The sequence below is a fragment of the Salmo trutta genome, chromosome 13 (assembly GCF_901001165.1).
Source record: "Salmo trutta chromosome 13, fSalTru1.1, whole genome shotgun sequence".
Classification (NCBI taxonomy): domain Eukaryota; kingdom Metazoa; phylum Chordata; class Actinopteri; order Salmoniformes; family Salmonidae; genus Salmo; species Salmo trutta.
This window is the reverse complement of record NC_042969.1, coordinates 87,755,316-87,777,990: the sequence shown is the minus strand read 5'-3', so window position 1 is coordinate 87,777,990 and position 22,675 is coordinate 87,755,316. Positions and strand designations below refer to the sequence as shown.

Below are 22,675 nucleotides of genomic sequence, written 5' to 3'. Positions count from 1 at the left end.
ACATACTACAATACTATATTACACGCTCACACATACTACAATACTATATTAAACACTAACACATACTAAAATACTATATTACACGCTCACACATACTACAATACTATATTACACGCTCACACATACTACAATACTATATTAAACACTAACACATACTACAATACTATATTACACGCTCACACATACTACAATACTATATTACACGCTCACACATACTACAATACTATATTACACACTCACACATACTACAATACTATATTACACACTCACACATACTGCAATACTATATTACACGCTCACATATGATTTGGTATTATGTATCTATTCATGCGTACAGTACAGTTTTTACAGAATGATCTCTCTCTCTCTCTCTCTCTCTCTCTCTCTCTCTCTCTCTCTCTCTCCTCTCTCTCTCTCTCTCTCTCTCTCTCTCTCTCTCTCTCTGTCTCTGTCTCTCTCTCTCTCTCTCTCTCTGTCTCTCTCTCTCTCTCTCTCTCTCTCTCTCTCTCTCTCTCTCTCTCTCTCTCTCTCTCTCTCTCTCTCTCTCTCTGTCTTTCTCCCCTTGTCTTTCCTTCTCTCCAGGACGGTAATGAAGTCAGGTCCTGAGATTGTGAAGGCAGGACTGCGTCAGTTCTTTGAGAGCGCTGCAGATGACATAGAGAAGATGGTGGAGAACCTGAAGCTGGGCAAGGTTTCTAGCAGGAACCAGGTCAGATATGATACCTTAATGTTAGTCCTACAGCAGGTGGTTCCTCACAGCTGCCCTTCTGAGTTAACTCCCCCTCTCATTCTCTCTCTCTCCTCTCCTTCTCTCTCCCCCTCTCCATCCTTCTCTCTCTCCCCTCTCATCTATCTCGCTGACCCCTCTCATTCTCTCTCTCCCCTCTCCTTCTCTCTCTCTCTTCCCCATCCATCTCTCACCCTTCTCCTTCTCTCTCCCCTCTCAATCTATCTCTCCCTCTCTTTCTCTCCCTCCATTCCTCTATCTCTTTGTCTCTGTGTGCAGGTGAAGGGTGTGTCCCAGAACATCAACTACACCACCATCGCCCTGCTCCCTGTCCTGACCACCCTGTTCGACCACATCGCCCAGCACCAGTTTGGGGACGACGTCATCTGTGAGTCTGACAGCCTCCTCAACTACATCATTACATTATCATAATGATAGAGGGTCAGTCTACACCAATACATTATCATAATGATAGAGGGTCAGTCTACATCAATACATTATCATAATGATAGAGGGCCAGTCTACATCATTACATTATCATAATGATAGAGGGTCAGTCTACATCACCACATTATCATAATGATAGAGGGTCAGTCTACATCACTACATTAACATAATGATAGAGGGTCAGTCTACATCACCACATTATCATAATGATAGAGGGTCAGTCTACATCACCACAATAACATAACGATAGAGGGTCAGTCTACATCATTACATTATCATAATGATAGAGGGTCAGTCTACACCACCACATTAACATAATGATAGAGGGTCAGTCTACATCACCACATTAACATAACGATAGAGGGCCAGTCTACATCACCACATTATCATAATGATAGAGGGTCAGTCTACATCACCACATTATCATAACGATAGAGGGTCAGTCTACATCACCATATTAACATAATGATAGAGGGTCAGTCTACATCACCACATTAACATAATGATAGAGGGTCAGTCTACATCACCACATTAACATAATGATAGAGGGTCAGTCTACATCACCACATTAACATAATGATAGAAGGCAGTCTACATCACCACATTAACATAACGATAGAGGGTCAGTCTACATCACCTCATTAACATAACGATAGAGGGTCAGTGTACATCACTACATTATCATAACGGTAGAGGGTCAGTCTACATCACTACATTATCATAATGATAGAGGGGCAGTCTACATCACCACATTAACATAACGATAGAGGGTCAGTCTACACCAATACATTATCATAATGGTAGAGGGTCAGTCTACATCACTACATTATCATAATGATAGAGGGGCAGTCTACTTCACCACATTAACATAACGATAGAGGGTCAGTCTACATTACCACATTAACATAATGATAGAGGGTCAGTCTACACCACCACATTAACATAACGATAGAGGGCCAGTCTACATCATTACATTATCATAATGATAGAGGGCCAGTCTACATCACCACATTAACATAACGATAGAGGGTCAGTCTACATCACCACATTAACATAATGATAGAGGGTCAGTCTACATCACCACATTAACACAACGATAGAGGGCCAGTCTACATCATTACATTATCATAACGATAGATGGCCAGTCTACATCACCACATTAACATAATGATAGAGGGTTAGTCTACATCACCACATTAACATAACGATAGAGGGCCAGTCTACATCACCACATTAACATAATGATAGAGGGTCAGTCTACATTACCACATTAACATAATGATAGAGGGTCAGTCTACATCACCACATTATCATAATGATAGAGGGTCAGTCTATATCACCACATTAACATAATGATAGAGGGTCAGTCTACATCACCACATTATCATAATGATAGAGGGTCAGTCTATATCACCACATTAACATAATGATAGAGGGTCAGTCTACATCACCACATTATCATAATGATAGAGGGTCAGTCTGGTATCACCACATTATCATAATGATAGAGGGTTAGTCTACATCACCACATTATCATAATGATAGAGGGTCAGTCTACATCACCACATTAACATAATGATAGAGGGTCAGTCTACATTACCACATTAACATAATGATAGAGGGTCAGTCTACATCACCACATTATCATAATGATAGATGGTCAGTCTACATCACCACATTATCATAATGATAGAGGGTCAGTCTGGTATCACCACATTATCATAATGATAGAGGGTTAGTCTACATCACCACATTATCATAATGATAGAGGGTCAGTCTACATCACCACATTAACATAATGATAGAGGGTCAGTCTACATTACCACATTATCATAATGATAGAGGGTCAGTCTACATTACCACATTATCATAATGATAGAGGGTCAGTCTACATCACCACATTATCATAATGATAGAGGGTCAGTCTACATCACCACATTATCATAACGATAGAGGGTCAGTCTACATCACTACATTAACATGTCTGACCCCTGTCTGTCTGTCTATCTGACTCCTGTCTGTCTGTCTGACCCCTGTCTGTCTGTCTGACCCCTGTCTGTCTGTCTGTCTGTCTGTCTGTCTGTCTGTCTGTCTGTCTGTCTGTCTATCTGGCTCATGTCTGTCTCTCTGTCTCCTCTCTGTCTGTCTGATTCTTGTCTGTTTCTCTGATTCCTTCCTGTCTGTCTGTTTCTCTGACTCCTATCTGCCTGTCTGTTTCTCTGACTCCTTCCTGTCTGTCTGTTTCTCTGACTCCTATCTACCTGTCTCTCTGACTCCTTCCTGTCTGTCTCTCTCTGACTCCTATCTGCCTGTCTCTCTGACTCCTTCCTGTCTGTCTCTCTGACTCCTTCCTGTCTGTCTCTCTCTGACTCCTTCCTGTCTGTCTGTCTCTCTGATTCCTTTCTGCCTGTCTCTCTCTGACTCCTTCCTGTCTGTCTCTCTCTGACTCCCCTCCAGTGGATGACCTTCAGATCTCCTGTTACAGGATCATGTGTTCCATCTATTCGCTGGGCACCGTCAAGACGCCTCACGCTGAGAAGTTAGTAAACGCTCACCTCCTTAACCTCTCTGGCGCATGTTGGACGAACTCGTCCCACCTACGTAACAGCCACTGAAATCCAGTGGCGCGATTTTTGAATCGTTTGAAATACTATTACTTCAATTTCTCAAACATATGACTATTTTACAGCTATTTAAAGACAAGAATCTCGTTAATCTAACCACACTGTCCGATTTCAAAAAGGCTTTACAACGAAAGCAAAACATTAGATTATGTCAGCAGAGTGCCCAGCCAGAAATAATCAGACACCCATTTTTCAAACTAGCATATCATGTCACATAAACCCAAACCACAGCTAAATGCAGCACTAACCTTTTATGATCTTCATCAGATGACACACCTAGGACATTGTGTTATACAATACATGCATGTCTGTTCAATCAAGTTCATATTTATATCAAAAAACAGCTTTTTACATTAGCATGTGACGTTCAGAAAAAGCATAACCCCCGCAAACTTCCGGGGAATTTACTAACAGTTTGCTAAATTACTCACGATAAACGTTCACAAAAAGCATAACAATTATTTTAAGAATTATAGATGCATTACTCCTCTATGCACTCGATATGTCCGATTTTAAAATAGCTTTTCGGATGAAGCACATTTTGCAATACTCTAAGTACATAGCCCGGCATCACGGGCTAGCTATTTAGACACCCGGCAAGATTAGCCTTCACCAAAATCACATTTCCTATAAGAAAAATGTTCTTACCTTTCCTGTTCTTCGTCAGAATGCAGTCCCACGACTTCTACTTCAATAACAAATGTAGGTTTGGTCCCAAATAATCCATTGTTATATCCAAACAGCGACGTTTTGTTCGTGAGTTCTAGACACTATCAGAATACTAAATCTCGGGGCGGAGCTAGCATGTTGGAGTGAACGGCTGTGTGTGAGAGGCTCCTGCAACTTTTTAGCGAAATAATCTAATTTAACCTACTTTATGGCACTTTTTACAACAAGCGTTTCTTTCTAATACAATATTGTAACTTTCTATGTGGAAATGCCGAGTAATAAGCGACCAAAGGACAATAAATCCACTTCGGAGGCCTACTCCCCGCCAAACAACGAGACAGACATGGCGGAAGGCACAGGTAACAACGTGACACTTACAGAACTTACCCGCGCTCTGGGAGAACTACGTGTTGCTATAGCTGAGGATCTTAAGGCTACTATTGCTGAACTGGACACTAAAATTGAGAGCACCATTCGAACGGTCGCCTCGCAGGGCCAGAGTATTGTGGACCTTGAGAAAGCCTCTGAATTCAACGCTGGTAGGATCGACGAGTTGGAGAAGCTATGCACGTCATTGCAGGATAGTGTGCAGAGGCTTTCTGTGAAAGTGGTCGACCTGGAGGGCCGATCCAGACGTCACAACCTTCGCGTTGTTGGGCTGGCAGAGGGGATAGAGGCGGGCTCCCGCCCCACCGACTTCTTCGCCAAGCTATTGAAGGATGCAATGGGATCGGATGTTTTGGCTTCAGATCCCCAACTGGACCGTGCACATCGCGCCCTTGTCCCAGTGCCTCGACCGGGCCAACGTCCTCGCCCAGTAATCATCTGTTGTCACAGTTTCAAGACCAAGGATCTTATCCTGCGCGAGGCTCGACTGAGGGGCAACCTGTTACATAAAGGGCACCCCTTCCGTGTCTACGAGGATTATGCGCCCGATGTGGCAAAGCACCGCGCCGGCTACAGAGATGTCATGACCAAACTCTACAAACTCCATCTTCGCCCAGCCTTGCTCTTCCCTGCAAGACTAAGAATTACCCCGCCTTCCGGAGAGAAGATTTGGCTCTCCTCGGTCTCGGACGCAGAGAAGTTTATCCGGGAATATACACCAATCCCCCGTACAGGTTAGAGTGCCTTGTCATTGTGTGTTAGGGTCTGCTCATGGACTCGAACCCATACTATACCATAACGGGTGAAACCGTACTAAACGGTCTCGACAGGGCCTGCCGAACATGTAACACGCTGAGCTGACCAATGGAGGGCGGTTAGAGCTCTCATTTAACGTCAGTTTCACTTTAATTCCGACTGGGTTCGGGGTGGTGCCTGTTTGGGAGGCCTTCCAGGTCTGATCATTGACACTTTCGGATGGATATACTTATGTTCCCCCATTTTTGTTTTGTTTCGTTATTTATTTTTCAATTCTTACATTATTCCTATTACCATACCAGTTAGTTATTGCTTGCGGGGGTCTGGCGGTGATGGCTGGGAAGGGGCAGACGCAAACACCTGGATTGCAAGTTGATGTTTTGTGCTGTTCTGCCTTTGTCATAGCCTGGCCCGCTCTCACGATTAGATTCCCACCAGACCTCCGTGGTGCTTGTGTCTGTGTAGGTGTGCGTACATATAATTACTATGTGTACTTTATTATTATTATTCTCTCTTAGCATTTTAGTATTAGGTATGTGTATATTTTAAATTAGTGTAGATTACTATTCTGGGGTGGGTATGTAGATGTGTGTGTGTGTGTGTGTGTGTGTGTGTGTGTGTGTGTGTGTGTGTGTGTGTGTCTGTATATATATTTTTTTAAATATTTATTTCTATAAGTATATATTTTTGGTTGTATGTGTATGCACGTGTGTACGTGTGTGGGTATGCGTGTATATACTTGCGCATGGGTGTGTGTAGGTAGGTGTGCACGTGTGTATATATGTGCACGTGTGTGTGTATGTATGTATGTATGTATATGTACAAGTGTGTGTATGTATGTAGGTATGTATGTATGTATGTATATGTACATGTGTGTGTATGGATGTATATGTGTGTGTATGTGTGTATATAGGTATGTATGTGTGTATGTATGTATATGTCTGTGTGTGTGTGTGTGTATGTATATGTATATATGTATGTATGTATGTATGTGTGTGTATGTGTGTATGTATGTATATATATATCACTATTGTTTTTTTAGTTATTAAAAAGATAATTTTTTAAATTTTATTTAGAAGGGGAAAAAAATGTATTTTTATTATTATTATTATTATTTATTTATTTATTTTTTATTTTTTATTTTTTTTATTGGGGGGTACGTTCAATTTATCAAAATCCTTGTTCCCATCTCCTAACCCACAATATGTAATTGTACTGCTGTCTATGTCGGTTGCTGATGGTTTATGTTTAGACCGGAATTGCTTAGCAATGTAATCTTGTGATGCTGTATCTTGCTTATCTCAGGGATTGACCCAAGATGAAGCTTAAGTGCACAATATGTTTAAGTTGCAACTTATTCTGTTTAGGTTTATTAGATGCTAATTGAACACTTTATTCGCGGGAGCCTCCTCAGTTCAGATGTTAGTAGACGTTCTAGGATAATGAGAGGTGAACGTATAGTTGGGATTTTATTTTTGTTTTACCTCTTGTTCGAGGTCGCGCCGTGCTTTTTTGGCATCGGCCAGACAATGTGTTTATTATTTTTATTTTCATGTTTTTTTCTCTCCTTTTTGTGTATGCCTGTTAAATGTGGGTTGATGGGAGGGGTACATTTTGGGGAAAGTAGGGGAACAGGGTGGAAAGTAAAGGTGCTTGCAGGGGGGGAGGGGTGGGTTGGATACTGCTCGGGTGTAGGTGCTACATATGCTGATCATGATGGTTTGGTGCGCTTTCTTACCTTTTTAGTAACTTACATGCTATGCAGGCCACCATAGGAACTACAAATGAGAGGAGGGCGGGGCTTACATTCACTTCCTGGAATGTCAAGGGTTTAAATGAACCAATTAAGAGAGGCAAGGTCCTAGCCCACTTGAAAGCACTCTCGTCTGATATTATATTTTTGCAAGAAACCCATCTGAAAAACAATTCTCATAACAGACTTAAATGTAAGTGGGTGGGGCAAGTGTATCACTCTAACTTCTCTGCCAAAACGAGAGGCACAGCGATTCTGGTACGGAAAGGAATTCCCTTTCAACATAAAACCACTATTGTGGACAAAGAGGGTCGTTATGTGATCGTAATAGGAGAGATCCACTCTACTTCTGTAACTCTACTAAATATCTATGGGCCAAACATTGAAAACCCCTCTTTTTTCAAAAGAGTCCTTGCCCTGATTCCAGATATCTCCCATACTAACCTGGTCATTGGAGGAGACCTCAACTGTGTGCTAGACCAATATTTGGATAGATCCTCTACCCGGCGAACCCCTACCTCCTATTCAAGAGAATTCTTAAATACCTACATAAAAAATTAAAACTTATTTGATATATGGAGGATCTCTAACCCTACGGGTAGGGAATACTCCTTTTACTCTCATGATATATGGAGGATCTCTAACCCTACGGGTAGGGAATACTCCTTTTACTCTCATGATATATGGAGGATCTGTAACCCTACGGGTAGGGAATACTCCTTTACTCTCATGATATATGGAGGATCTCTAACCCTACGGGTAGGGAATACTCCTTCTACTCTCATGATATATGGAGGATCTGTAACCCTACGGGTAGGGAATACTCCTTTTACTCTCATGATATATGGAGGATCTCTAACCCTACGGGTAGGGAATACTCCTTTTACTCTCATGATATATGGAGGATCTCTAACCCTACGGGTAGGGAATACTCCTTTTACTCTCATGATATATGGAGGATCTCTAACCCTACGGGTAGGGAATACTCCTTCTACTCTCATGATATATGGAGGATCTCTAACCCTACGGGTAGGGAATACTCCTTCTACTCTCATGATATATGGAGGATCTGTAACCCTACGGGTAGGGAATACTCCTTTTACTCTCATGATATATGGAGGATCTGTAACCCTAAGGGTAGGGAATACTCCTTTTACTCTCATGATATATGGAGGATCTGTAACCCTACGGGTAGGGAATACTCCTTCTACTCTCATGATATATGGAGGATCTGTAACCCTACGGGTAGGGAATACTCCTTCTACTCTCATGATATATGGAGGATCTGTAACCCTACGGGTAGGGAATACTCCTTCTACTCTCATGATATATGGAGGACCTCTAACCCTACGGGTAGGGGATACTCCTTTAACTCTCATGATATATGGAGGATCTCTAACCCTACAGGTAGGGAATACTCCTTTTACTCTCATGATATATGGAGGATCTGTAACCCTACGGGTAGGGAATACTCCTTCTACTCTCATGATATATGGAGGATCTGTAACCCTACGGGTAGGGAATACTCCTTTTACTCTCATGATATATGGAGGATCTGTAACCCTACGGGTAGGGAATACTCCTTTTACTCTCATGATATATGGAGGATCTCTAACCCTACGGGTAGGGAATACTCCTTCTACTCTCATGATATATGGAGGATCTGTAACCCTACGGGTAGGGAATACTCCTTCTACTCTCATGATATATGGAGGATCTGTAACCCTACGGGTAGGGAATACTCCTTCTACTCTCATGATATATGGAGGATCTGTAACCCTACGGGTAGGGAATACTCCTTCTACTCTCATGATATATGGAGGATCTCTAACCCTACGGGTAGGGAATACTCCTTCTACTCTCATGATATATGGAGGATCTGTAACCCTACGGGTAGGGAATACTCCTTCTACTCTCATGATATATGGAGGATCTCTAACCCTACGGGTAGGGAATACTCCTTCTACTCTCATGATATATGGAGGATCTGTAACCCTACGGGTAGGGAATACTCCTTCTACTCTCATGATATATGGAGGATCTGTAACCCTACGGGTAGGGAATACTCCTTCTACTCTCATGATATATGGAGGATCTCTAACCCTACGGGTAGGGAATACTCCTTCTACTCTCATGATATATGGAGGATCTGTAACCCTACGGGTAGGGAATACTCCTTTTACTCTCATGATATATGGAGGATCTCTAACCCTACGGGTAGGGAATACTCCTTTTACTCTCATGATATATGGAGGATCTGTAACCCTACGGGTAGGGAATACTCCTTCTACTCTCATGATATATGGAGGATCTGTAACCCTACGGGTAGGGAATACTCCTTCTACTCTCATGATATATGGAGGATCTGTAACCCTACGGGTAGGGAATACTCCTTTTACTCTCATGATATATGGAGGATCTGTAACCCTACGGGTAGGGAATACTCCTTTTACTCTCATGATATATGGAGGATCTCTAACCCTACGGGTAGGGAATACTCCTTCTACTCTCATGATATATGGAGGATCTGTAACCCTACGGGTAGGGAATACTCCTTTTACTCTCATGATATATGGAGGATCTGTAACCCTACGGGTAGGGAATACTCCTTCTACTCTCATGATATATGGAGGATCTGTAACCTTACGGGTAGGGAATACTCCTTCTACTCTCATGATATATGGAGGATCTGTAACCCTACGGGTAGGGAATACTCCTTCTACTCTCATGATATATGGAGGATCTGTAACCCTACGGGTAGGGAATACTCCTTTTACTCTCATGATATATGGAGGATCTGTAACCCTACGGGTAGGGAATACTCCTTCTACTCTCATGATATATGGAGGATCTGTAACCCTACGGGTAGGGAATACTCCTTTTACTCTCATGATATATGGAGGATCTCTAACCCTACGGGTAGGGAATACTCCTTCTACTCTCATGATATATGGAGGATCTGTAACCCTACGGGTAGGGAATACTCCTTCTACTCTCATGATATATGGAGGATCTGTAACCCTACGGGTAGGGAATACTCCTTTTACTCTCATGATATATGGAGGATCTCTAACCCTACGGGTAGGGAATACTCCTTCTACTCTCATGATATATGGAGGATCTGTAACCCTACGGGTAGGGAATACTCCTTCTACTCTCATGACATATGGAGGATCTCTAACCCTACGGGTAGGGAATACTCCTTCTACTCTCATGACATATGGAGGATCTCTAACCCTACGGGTAGGGAATACTCCTTTTACTCTCATGATATATGGAGGATCTGTAACCCTACGGGTAGGGAATACTCCTTCTACTCTCATGATATATGGAGGATCTCTAACCCTACGGGTAGGGAATACTCCTTCTACTCTCATGACATATGGAGGATCTCTAACCCTACGGGTAGGGAATACTCCTTCTACTCTCATGATATATGGAGGATCTCTAACCCTACGGGTAGGGAATACTCCTTTTACTCTCATGATATATGGAGGATCTCTAACCCTACGGGTAGGGAATACTCCTTTTACTCTCATGATATATGGAGGATCTGTAACCCTACGGGTAGGGAATACTCCTTTAACTCTCATGATATATGGAGGATCTCTAACCCTACGGGTAGGGAATACTCCTTTTACTCTCATGATATATGGAGGATCTGTAACCCTACGGGTAGGGAATACTCCTTTTACTCTCATGACATATGGAGGATCTCTAACCCTACGGGTAGGGAATACTCCTTTTACTCTCATGATATATGGAGGATCTCTAACCCTACGGGTAGGGAATACTCCTTCTACTCTCATGATATGTGGAGGATCTGTAACCCTACGGGTAGGGAATACTCCTTCTACTCTCATGATATATGGAGGATCTGTAACCCTACGGGTAGGGAATACTCCTTCTACTCTCATGATATATGGAGGATCTCTAACCCTACGGGTAGGGAATACTCCTTCTACTCTCATGATATATGGAGGATCTGTAACCCTACGGGTAGGGAATACTCCTTTTACTCTCATGATATATGGAGGATCTGTAACCCTACGGGTAGGGAATACTCCTTCTACTCTCATGATATATGGAGGATCTCTAACCCTACGGGTAGGGAATACTCCTTTTACTCTCATGATATATGGAGGATCTGTAACCCTACGGGTAGGGAATACTCCTTCTACTCTCATGATATATGGAGGATCTCTAACCCTACGGGTAGGGAATACTCCTTCTACTCTCATGATATATGGAGGATCTGTAACCCTACGGGTAGGGAATACTCCTTTTACTCTCATGATATATGGAGGATCTGTAACCCTACGGGTAGGGAATACTCCTTCTACTCTCATGATATATGGAGGATCTCTAACCCTACGGGTAGGGAATACTCCTTCTACTCTCATGATATATGGAGGATCTGTAACCCTACGGGTAGGGAATACTCCTTTTACTCTCATGATATATGGAGGATCTGTAACCCTACGGGTAGGGAATACTCCTTCTACTCTCATGATATATGGAGGATCTGTAACCCTACGGGTAGGGAATACTCCTTTTACTCTCATGATATATGGAGGATCTGTAACCCTACGGGTAGGGAATACTCCTTCTACTCTCATGATATATGGAGGATCTCTAACCCTACGGGTAGGGAATACTCCTTCTACTCTCATGATATATGGAGGATCTGTAACCCTACGGGTAGGGAATACTCCTTTTACTCTCATGATATATGGAGGATCTGTAACCCTACGGGTAGGGAATACTCCTTCTACTCTCATGATATATGGAGGATCTCTAACCCTACGGGTAGGGAATACTCCTTCTACTCTCATGATATATGGAGGATCTCTAACCCTACGGGTAGGGAATACTCCTTTTACTCTCATGATATATGGAGGATCTGTAACCCTACGGGTAGGGAATACTCCTTCTACTCTCATGATATATGGAGGATCTGTAACCCTACGGGTAGGGAATACTCCTTTTACTCTCATGATATATGGAGGATCTGTAACCCTACGGGTAGGGAATAGTCCTTTAACTCTCATGTTCACAATGTTTATACTCGAATTGACTACTTTTTGGTTGATGCTAAACTACTCCCCTATACCTGTAATGTGAGGTATCATGATATTATAATCTCTGACCACAGTCCACTCACCTTCTCCCTGAGATTGGGTGACATCGTACCAGACGAGAGGGTCTGGAGGTTGAATCCTCAGCTCCTCACAGAACCAACATTCTTTGAACATCTTAAAGATCAAATTACATTTTTCTTTGATACCAACGACAACACAGAGACTTCCCCAGCATTATTGTGGGAAACACTGAAGGCTTATTTGAGAGGCTGTATCATCTCCTTTCAGACTGCCAGGAGTAGGCAAAACAGAAGAGAATTGGTAGAACTGGAGGGACAAATTCACTTACTGGATAGGGAGAATGCTAGACACCCATCTAGGGAGAAACATAAAAAAATGATGTCTTTAAAATTTAAATACAATCAGATCCTCTCTGCTAAAATTGCTAAATCTTTTCTCTATGCCAAGCAAAAATATTTTGAGTTTGGTGACAAACCACACAAACTACTCGCCAGACAACTTCGTAAGAATGTGAGTGACCGTATGATTCACAAAGTTAAATCTGCATCTGGGGAATTACTCTCTTCCCCCAGAGACATCAATGACAGATTCCGTCAGTTTTATGAGACTTTATATACATCTAAAGCGGACCCTAACCCCTTAATTATGCAAAACTTTTTGGAGAACTGTAATCTTCCTGCCCTGAACCAGGAAGACTCTAACTTCCTGAATAAGGAAATATCTCTTGAAGAAATTACAGAAACAATAAAATCTCTAAAGAGTGGCAAGACCCCGGGCCCAGATGGATACCCGAGTGAATTCTACAAAACATTCAGCAACATGCTCTCTCCCTACCTACACAAAATGTTGGTTCAGGCCAACGAGGATGGAGTGCTCCCATCCACTTTGGATGAGGCGTTTATTACAGTTATACATAAGAAGGGTAAGGATCCGGAAGAGGTAGGGTCATACAGACCAATATCCCTCCTTAATACAGACCAAAAGATTTTAGCAAAAACTTTGGGTAACAGGCTGAGCACTTTAATTGGCAAATTGGTCCATTCAGACCAGACCGGCTTTATCCCTAACAGAAACTCATTCTTCAATCTCAGGCGCCTATTCAACATTATGTATTCTCAGAGGTTACCTAACGTGGACCTAGCCGTTATATCTCTTGACGCTGAAAAGGCCTTTGACCAAGTTGAGTGGCCCTATCTATTCAAGGTCCTACAGAAATTTAATATTGGAGATGGGTTCATAAAGTGGATCCAGCTTTTATATAGGAACCCCTGTGCGAGAATACTCACTAACCAATCATTGTCGCCCCGATTTAACCTTCACAGAGGGACAAGGCAGGGTTGTGCGCTGTCGCCTATGCTCTTCGCTCTAATTATTGAACCTCTCGCTCAAGTGATCAGATCTCACGCAGCAATACACGGCTATAATACTAAACATACTCTAAATAAGATTTCCCTATACGCAGATGACATTCTCCTCTATGTAACAGAACCCCAAGATAGTATTCCAGCTATTCTGGAGGTGATTAATTTGTTTGGTACCTTCTCGGGATACAGAATAAATTGGAACAAGAGTGAATTAATGCCCATTCGGTTGCAAAACACCTCCTGGCTAGAACATCTTCCACTTAAGCTATCTTCAGATAAATTTACCTACCTTGGAATTGTAGTTACCAAACAATACTCCTTACTATTTAATGAGAATTTCCCCTCTCTGATGCAAAAACTTAAGGCAAACATACAATTTTGGAGAACTCTCCCAATTTCTCTGCTCGGAAGAATTAATGCCATTAAAATGGTCTTCCTCCCACAACTGCTCTACCTATACCAGAACATCCCAATATTCATACCTAAAGCCTTTCATAAACAACTGGACTCTATTATCAATCATTTCATCTGGGATTATAAAACACACAGGATAGGTAAAAAACACCTCTGTAAATCCAAGCTGGAAGGAGGATTGTCTCTCCCAAACTTTATATTTTACTACTGGGCCGCCAACCTCCGCGCTGTTACGTTTCTGCTGGATGACGCACTCCCGCCACCCAGCTGGCTTAGTATGGAGCGAGAGGAGTGCCTCCCCTTCTCTATTGGTGCTGGGATTCTGTCACCTGTCAATCTGGAGATGTCACTTTACCGTAACAATCCTATTATACATAGCACAGTCCGAATCTGGAAGCAAATTAAAGTCCACTTTGATCTTAGACCAATATCATTCATGCTTCCTGTTGCCAGGAATCCCTCCTTTGCCCCCTCTAACCTCGATAACACCTTTGAGCGGTGGGGAGAGTTGGGGATAAGTACCATAGGGGATTTATATATAGGGGGAACCTTTGCTTCCTTTGAATCGCTGAGGGAAACTTATAATCTTCCCAGAAGTAACTTTTTCAGATACCTACAGATTAGAGACTATGTTAGAAAATACCTCCCAACATTTGGGAATGCTAAACCTTCCATGTTTGACGGATGCATAAAAATATGCCCCACCTCAGACAAACTGATATCTCGTATATATGATGCTTTTCAATCTGTTAGCGCACCCTCTACTGATGCCATTAAGGCAAAATGGGAGGAAGAACTAGGGACTGACATTTCGGTGGCAGACTGGGAAGATAGCTTGGTGTATATCCACACCTGCTCCATTAACTCCAGACATCGTCTCATACAATTCAAGGTATTACACAGATTACACTACTCCAAAACCAAACTGCATAGGATATTTCCTGGTACATCCCCTATGTGTGATAAATGTCAGGCTGAGCAGGGTACACTTCTCCACTGCTTTGCCCTATGCTCTAACTTGTATGGGTATTGGTGTGGAATTTTTGGGGTCCTCTCTGAAGTTCTGGAGACTTCAATAGACCCAGACCCGCTTCTGATAATCCTGGGAGTGTCCGATTCCCTAAACGGATTAACCAACTCCCAAAAACAACTCATCTCTTACAGTCTCATTTCGGCAAAAAAATTAATCTTGTTGTTTTGGAAAAAGAGGGAAGCGCCCTCTACCAAATTATGGCTCAGCGAATTGGCAAACACTGTACACTTAGAAAGAATTAGATATATTTTGAACAATAAATTATCAACATTTGATCAAATCTGGCAGCCTTTCCTCTCTTACTTGGACCAGGCGGCGCTGTGAATTTGCACTTAACGCACTCTTAATTGTCATGCGGTAATCTACCTTTGGGCAGCGTGTGCTGGCCCCGCCACCCGAGCAGTTGGGAGGGGAATAGGGTGGAATAAGGGGGGATAAAGTGTGGTATAAGTGGGGGGGCTACATCGACCCTTTTTTTTTTTTTTTTTTTCTCTCTTTTTTTTCTTTTCTTTTTTCTTTCTACCTGTCCTTGTTTTGTAATATTTGTTTTGTGCCCAGAACTCTGGGTCTTTTGGTTAATGTCTGCTCTCTTATGTTTAGATAAGAACTGTAAACTTGTCTTTTATACCTATACACCATTCTTGTGTATGTGTTCAATAAAAAATATTTGAACAAAAAGAATACTAAATCTCGGCCACGAGCATGGCGCAGAATGTGACAAAAAAAATCTAAATATTCCATTACCGTACTTCGAAGCATGTCAACCGCTGTTTAAAACCAATTTTTATGCCATTTATCTCGTAGAAAAGCGATAATATTCCGACCGGGAATATGCATTGAGCCTAAACAGCCGAATTAAATTTCTCCTCAGGAGCGAATCGTGCACGCGCCTCATTCAAAGGTCCTCTGATCCGCCACTTACCAAAGGCGATAATGTGTTTCAGCCTGAGGCTGCCTCGTCAACCTTCAGGTATTTCCCGGGTTCTGAGAGCCTATCGGAGCCCTGGGAATTGTCACGTTACAGCTAAGATCCTTACTTTTCAATAAACAGATGCAAGACGCATGACTCCTTGTCAGACAGGGTACTTCCTGCATGAAACCTTGTCAGGTTTTTGCCTGCCATAGGAGTTCTGTTATACTCACAGACACCATTCAAACAGTTTTAGAAACTTTAGGGTGTTTTCTATCCAAACCTGAACAATAATATGCATATTCTAGCTTCTGAGTTGGTGTAGGAGGCAGTTAAAAATGGGCACATATTTTTTCCAAAATTCTCAATACTGCCCCCTAGCCCAAACAGGTTTTAAAGCAAAACTCCAATCAAAAAAACTCTCTTTTGCTATTTCTTCCATTGACGCGGTCGCGAAAATATTTTGCACGTCAGCTAGTCAAATTTTCAAGATATTGGACTTTCAACTTTGCTTCTTGAAAGTCCGATATCTTGAAAATTTGACTAGCTGACATGCAAAATATTTTGGGACCGCGTCAATGGAAGAAATACCAAAAGAGAGTTTTTTGATTGAAGTTTTGCTATAAGGGGGTGTGAATATTGAGTATATGAGGGGGGGCATTGCTATGTTATGGGGAATAGAGGGTTAAAAGTCCTTAAACTGTCATTCTTGTTCTGTTTTTTTCTGAAGTTGTATGTTTGATGTTATGTCTGGGCTATGCCATGTCTCACCGTATCGCAGTGCATCTTCTTATACGTTAAGCAAATATTTGTGAAACTCTTGTCAATAAAGAAATATCTAATCAAATCTAATCTAAATCGATACTCTCCACCAGCGTCAAAGGGCTCTGGTCAAGAGTAATTCGCTATATTATGGGGCTGAGTGTTTATAGTGGTTATTATCTCTATGGGCTGAGTGTTTATAGTGGTTATTATCTCTATGGGCTGAGTGTTTACAGTGGTTATTATCTCTATGGGCTGAGTGTTTATAGTGGTTATTATCTCTATGGGCTGAGTGTTTATAGTGGTTATTATCCCTATGGGCTGAGTGTTTATAGTGGTTATTATCTCTATGGGCTGAGTGTTTATAGTGGTTATTATCTCTATGGGCTGAGTGTTTATAGTGGTTATTATCTCTATGGGCTGAGTGTTTATAGTGGTTATTATCTCTATGGGCTGAGTGTTTATAGTGGTTATTATCCCTATGGGCTGAGTGTTTACAGTGGTTATTATCTCTATGGGCTGAGTGTTTATAGTGGTTATTATCCCTATGGGCTGAGTGTTTATAGTGGTTATTATCTCTATGGGCTGAGTGTTTATAGTGGTTATTATCCCTATGGGCTGAGTGTTTATAGTGGTTATTATCTCTATGGGCTGAGTGTTTATAGTGGTTATTATCTCTATGGGCTGAGTGTTTACAGTGGTTATTATCTCTATGGGCTGAGTGTTTATAGTGGTTATTATCTCTATGGGCTGAGTGTTTATAGTGGTTATTATCCCTATGGGCTGAGTGTTTATAGTGGTTATTATCTCTATGGGCTGAGTGTTTATAGTGGTTATTATCTCTATGGGCTGAGTGTTTATAGTGGTTATTATCTCTATGGGCTGAGTGTTTATAGTGGTTATTATCTCTATGGGCTGAGTGTTTATAGTGGTTATTATCCCTATGGGCTGAGTGTTTACAGTGGTTATTATCTCTATGGGCTGAGTGTTTATAGTGGTTATTATCCCTATGGGCTGAGTGTTTATAGTGGTTATTATCTCTATGGGCTGAGTGTTTATAGTGGTTATTATCCCTATGGGCTGAGTGTTTATAGTGGTTATTATCTCTATGGGCTGAGTGTTTATAGTGGTTATTATTCTATATATTATGGGCTGAGTGTTTATAGTGGTTATTATCTCTATGGGCTGAGTGTTTATAGTGGTTATTATCGCTATGGGCTGAGTGTTTATGGTGGTTATTATTCTATATATTATGGGGCTGAGTGTTTATAGTGGTTATTATCCCTATGGGCTGAGTGTTTATAGTGGTTATTATCTCTATGGGCTGAGTGTTTACAGTGGTTATTATCTCTATGGGTTGAGTGTTTATAGTGGTTATTATCTCTATGGGCTGAGTGTTTATAGTGGTTATTATCTCTATGGGCTGAGTGTTTATAGTGGTTATTATCTCTATGGGCTGAGTGTTTATAGTGGTTATTATCTCTATGGGCTGAGTGTTTATAGTGGTTATTATCTCTATGGGCTGAGTGTTTATAGTGGTTATTATCCCTATGGGCTGAGTGTTTATAGTGGTTATTATCCCTATGGGCTGAGTGTTAATAGTGGTTATTATCTCTATGGGATGAGTGTTTATAGTGGTTATTATCCCTATGGGCTGAGTGTTTATAGTGGTTATTATCTCTATGGGCTGAGTGTTTATAGTGGGTATTATCCCTATGGGCTGAGTGTTTATAGTGGTTATTATCTCTATGGGCTGAGTGTTTATAGTGGTTATTATCCCTATGGGCTGAGTGTTTATAGTGGTTATTATCCCTATGGGCTGAGTGTTTATAGTGGTTATTATCTCTATGGGCTGACTGTTTATAGTGGTTATTATCTCTATGGGCTGAGTGTTTATAGTGGTTATTATCTCTATGGGCTGAGTGTTTATAGTGGTTATTATCTCTATGGGCTGAGTGTTTATAGTGGTTATTATCCCTATGGGCTGAGTGTTTATAGTGGTTATTATCCCTATGGGCTGAGTGTTTATAGTGGTTATTATCCCTATGGGCTGAGTGTTTATAGTGGTTATTATCCCTATGGGCTGAGTGTTTATAGTGGTTATTATCTCTATGGGCTGAGTGTTTATAGTGGTTATTATCCCTATGGGCTGAGTGTTTATAGTGGTTATTATCCCTATGGGCTGAGTGTTTATAGTGGTTATTATCTCTATGGGCTGAGTGTTTATAGTGGTTATTAACCCTATGGGCTGAGTGTTTATAGTGGTTATTATCTCTATGGGCTGAGTGTTTATAGTGGTTATTATCCCTATGGGCTGAGTGTTTATAGTGGTTATTAACCCTATGGGCTGAGTGTTTATAGTGGTTATTATCCCTATGGGCTGAGTGTTTATAGTGGTTATTATCTCTATGGGCTGAGTGTTTATAGTGGTTATTATCCCTATGGGCTGAGTGTTTATAGTGGTTATTATCTCTATGGGCTGAGTGTTTATAGTGGTTATTATCACTATGGGCTGAGTGTTTATAGTGGTTATTATCTCTATGGGCTGAGTGTTTATAGTGGTTATTATCTCTATGGGCTGAGTGTTTATAGTGGTTATTATCCCTATGGGCTGAGTGTTTATAGTGGTTATTATCTCTATGGGCTGAGCGTTTATAGTGGTTATTATCTCTATGGGCTGAGTGTTTATAGTGGTTATTATCCCTATGGGCTGAGTGTTTATAGTGGTTATTATCCCTATGGGCTGAGTGTTTATAGTGGTTATTATATCTATGGGCTGAGTGTTTATAGTGGTTATTATCTCTATGGGCTGAGTGTTTATAGTGGTTATTATCCCTATGGGCTGAGTGTTTATAGTGGTTATTATCCCTATGGGCTGAGTGTTTATAGTGGTTATTATCTCTATGGGCTGAGTGTTTATAGTGGTTATTATCTCTATGGGCTGAGTGTTTATAGTTGTTATTATCTCTATGGGCTGAGTGTTTATAGTGGTTATTATCCCTATGGGCTGAGTGTTTATAGTGGTTATTATCTCTATGGGCTGAGTGTTTATAGTGGTTATTATTCTATATATTATGGGCTGAGTGTTTATAGTGGTTATTATCTCTATGGGCTGAGTGTTTATAGTGGTTATTATCGCTATGGGCTGAGTGTTTATGGTGGTTATTATTCTATATATTATGGGGCTGAGTGTTTATAGTGGTTATTATCCCTATGGGCTGAGTGTTTATAGTGGTTATTATCTCTATGGGCTGAGTGTTTACAGTGGTTATTATCTCTATGGGCTGAGTGTTTATAGTGGTTATTATCTCTATGGGCTGAGTGTTTATAGTGGTTATTATCTCTATGGGCTGAGTGTTTATAGTGGTTATTATCTCTATGGGCTGAGTGTTTATAGTGGTTATTATCTCTATGGGCTGAGTGTTTATAGTGGTTATTATCTCTATGGGCTGAGTGTTTATAGTGGTTATTATCCCTATGGGCTGAGTGTTTATAGTGGTTATTATCCCTATGGGCTGAGTGTTAATAGTGGTTATTATCTCTATGGGATGAGTGTTTATAGTGGTTATTATCCTATATATTATGGGGCTGAGTGTTTATAGTGGTTATTATCTCTATGGGCTGAGTGTTTATAGTGGGTATTATCCCTATGGGCTGAGTGTTTATAGTGGTTATTATCTCTATGGGCTGAGTGTTTATAGTGGTTATTATCCCTATGGGCTGAGTGTTTATAGTGGTTATTATCCCTATGGGCTGAGTGTTTATAGTGGTTATTATCTCTATGGGCTGAGTGTTTATAGTGGTTATAATCTCTATGGGCTGAGTGTTTATAGTGGTTATTATCTCTATGGGCTGAGTGTTTATAGTGGTTATTATCCCTATGGGCTGAGTGTTTATAGTGGTTATTATCCCTATGGGCTGAGTGTTTATAGTGGTTATTATCCCTATGGGCTGAGTGTTTATAGTGGTTATTATCCCTATGGGCTGAGTGTTTATAGTGGTTATTATCTCTATGGGCTGAGTGTTTATAGTTGTTATTATCTCTATGGGCTGAGTGTTTATAGTGGTTATTATCCCTATGGGCTGAGTGTTTATAGTGGTTATTATCTCTATGGGCTGAGTGTTTACAGTGGTTATTATCTCTATGGGCTGAGTGTTTATAGTGGTTATTATCTCTATGGGCTGAGTGTTTATAGTGGTTATTATCTCTATGGGCTGAGTGTTTATAGTGGTTATTATCCCTATGGGCTGAGTGTTTATAGTGGTTATTATCCCTATGGGCTGAGTGTTTATAGTGGTTATTATACCTATGGGCTGAGTGTTTATAGTGGTTATTATCCCTATGGGCTGAGTGTTTATAGTGGTTATTATCTCTATGGGCTGAGTGTTTATAGTGGTTATTATCTCTATGGGCTGAGTGTTTATAGTGGTTATTATCCCTATGGGCTGAGTGTTTATAGTGGTTATTATCCCTATGGGCTGAGTGTTTATAGTGGTTATTATACCTATGGGCTGAGTGTTTATAGTGGTTATTATCCCTATGGGCTGAGTGTTTATAGTGGTTATTATCTCTATGGGCTGAGTGTTTATAGTTGTTATTATCTCTATGGGCTGAGTGTTTATAGTGGTTATTATCCCTATGGGCTGAGTGTTTATAGTGGTTATTATCTCTATGGGCTGAGTGTTTATAGTGGTTATTATCCCTATGGGCTGAGTGTTTATAGTGGTTATTAACCCTATGGGCTGAGTGTTTATAGTGGTTATTATCCCTATGGGCTGAGTGTTTATAGTGGTTATTATCTCTATGGGCTGAGTGTTTATAGTGGTTATTATCCCTATGGGCTGAGTGTTTATAGTGGTTATTATCTCTATGGGCTGAGTGTTTATAGTGGTTATTATCACTATGGGCTGAGTGTTTATAGTGGTTATTATCTCTATGGGCTGAGTGTTTATAGTGGTTATTATCTCTATGGGCTGAGTGTTTATAGTGGTTATTATCCCTATGGGCTGAGTGTTTATAGTGGTTATTATCTCTATGGGCTGAGTGTTTATAGTGGTTATTATCTCTATGGGCTGAGTGTTTATAGTGGTTATTATCCCTATGGGCTGAGTGTTTATAGTGGTTATTATCCCTATGGGCTGAGTGTTTATAGTGGTTATTATATCTATGGGCTGAGTGTTTATAGTGGTTATTATCTCTATGGGCTGAGTGTTTATAGTGGTTATTATCCCTATGGGCTGAGTGTTTATAGTGGTTATTATCCCTATGGGCTGAGTGTTTATAGTGGTTATTATCTCTATGGGCTGAGTGTTTATAGTGGTTATTATCTCTATGGGCTGAGTGTTTATAGTTGTTATTATCTCTATGGGCTGAGTGTTTATAGTGGTTATTATCCCTATGGGCTGAGTGTTTATAGTGGTTATTATCTCTATGGGCTGAGTGTTTATAGTGGTTATTATTCTATATATTATGGGCTGAGTGTTTATAGTGGTTATTATCTCTATGGGCTGAGTGTTTATAGTGGTTATTATCGCTATGGGCTGAGTGTTTATGGTGGTTATTATTCTATATATTATGGGGCTGAGTGTTTATAGTGGTTATTATCCCTATGGGCTGAGTGTTTATAGTGGTTATTATCTCTATGGGCTGAGTGTTTACAGTGGTTATTATCTCTATGGGCTGAGTGTTTATAGTGGTTATTATCTCTATGGGCTGAGTGTTTATAG

At 40.9% G+C, this 22,675-nt stretch overlaps 1 protein-coding gene across 1 annotated transcript in view; it reads left to right on the top strand.

Moving 5' to 3' along the window:
* Positions 1–22,675, top strand: part of ryr1b (ryanodine receptor 1b (skeletal)) — a gene marked incomplete at its 5' end in the record, with an annotated part of 164,709 nt that overhangs the window by 37,564 nt on the left and 104,470 nt on the right. The window contains 3 exon segments of the mRNA XM_029773897.1: positions 583–709; positions 1,007–1,115; positions 3,632–3,713. Of these exon segments, the coding sequence (XP_029629757.1) occupies positions 583–709; positions 1,007–1,115; positions 3,632–3,713 (318 nt within the window).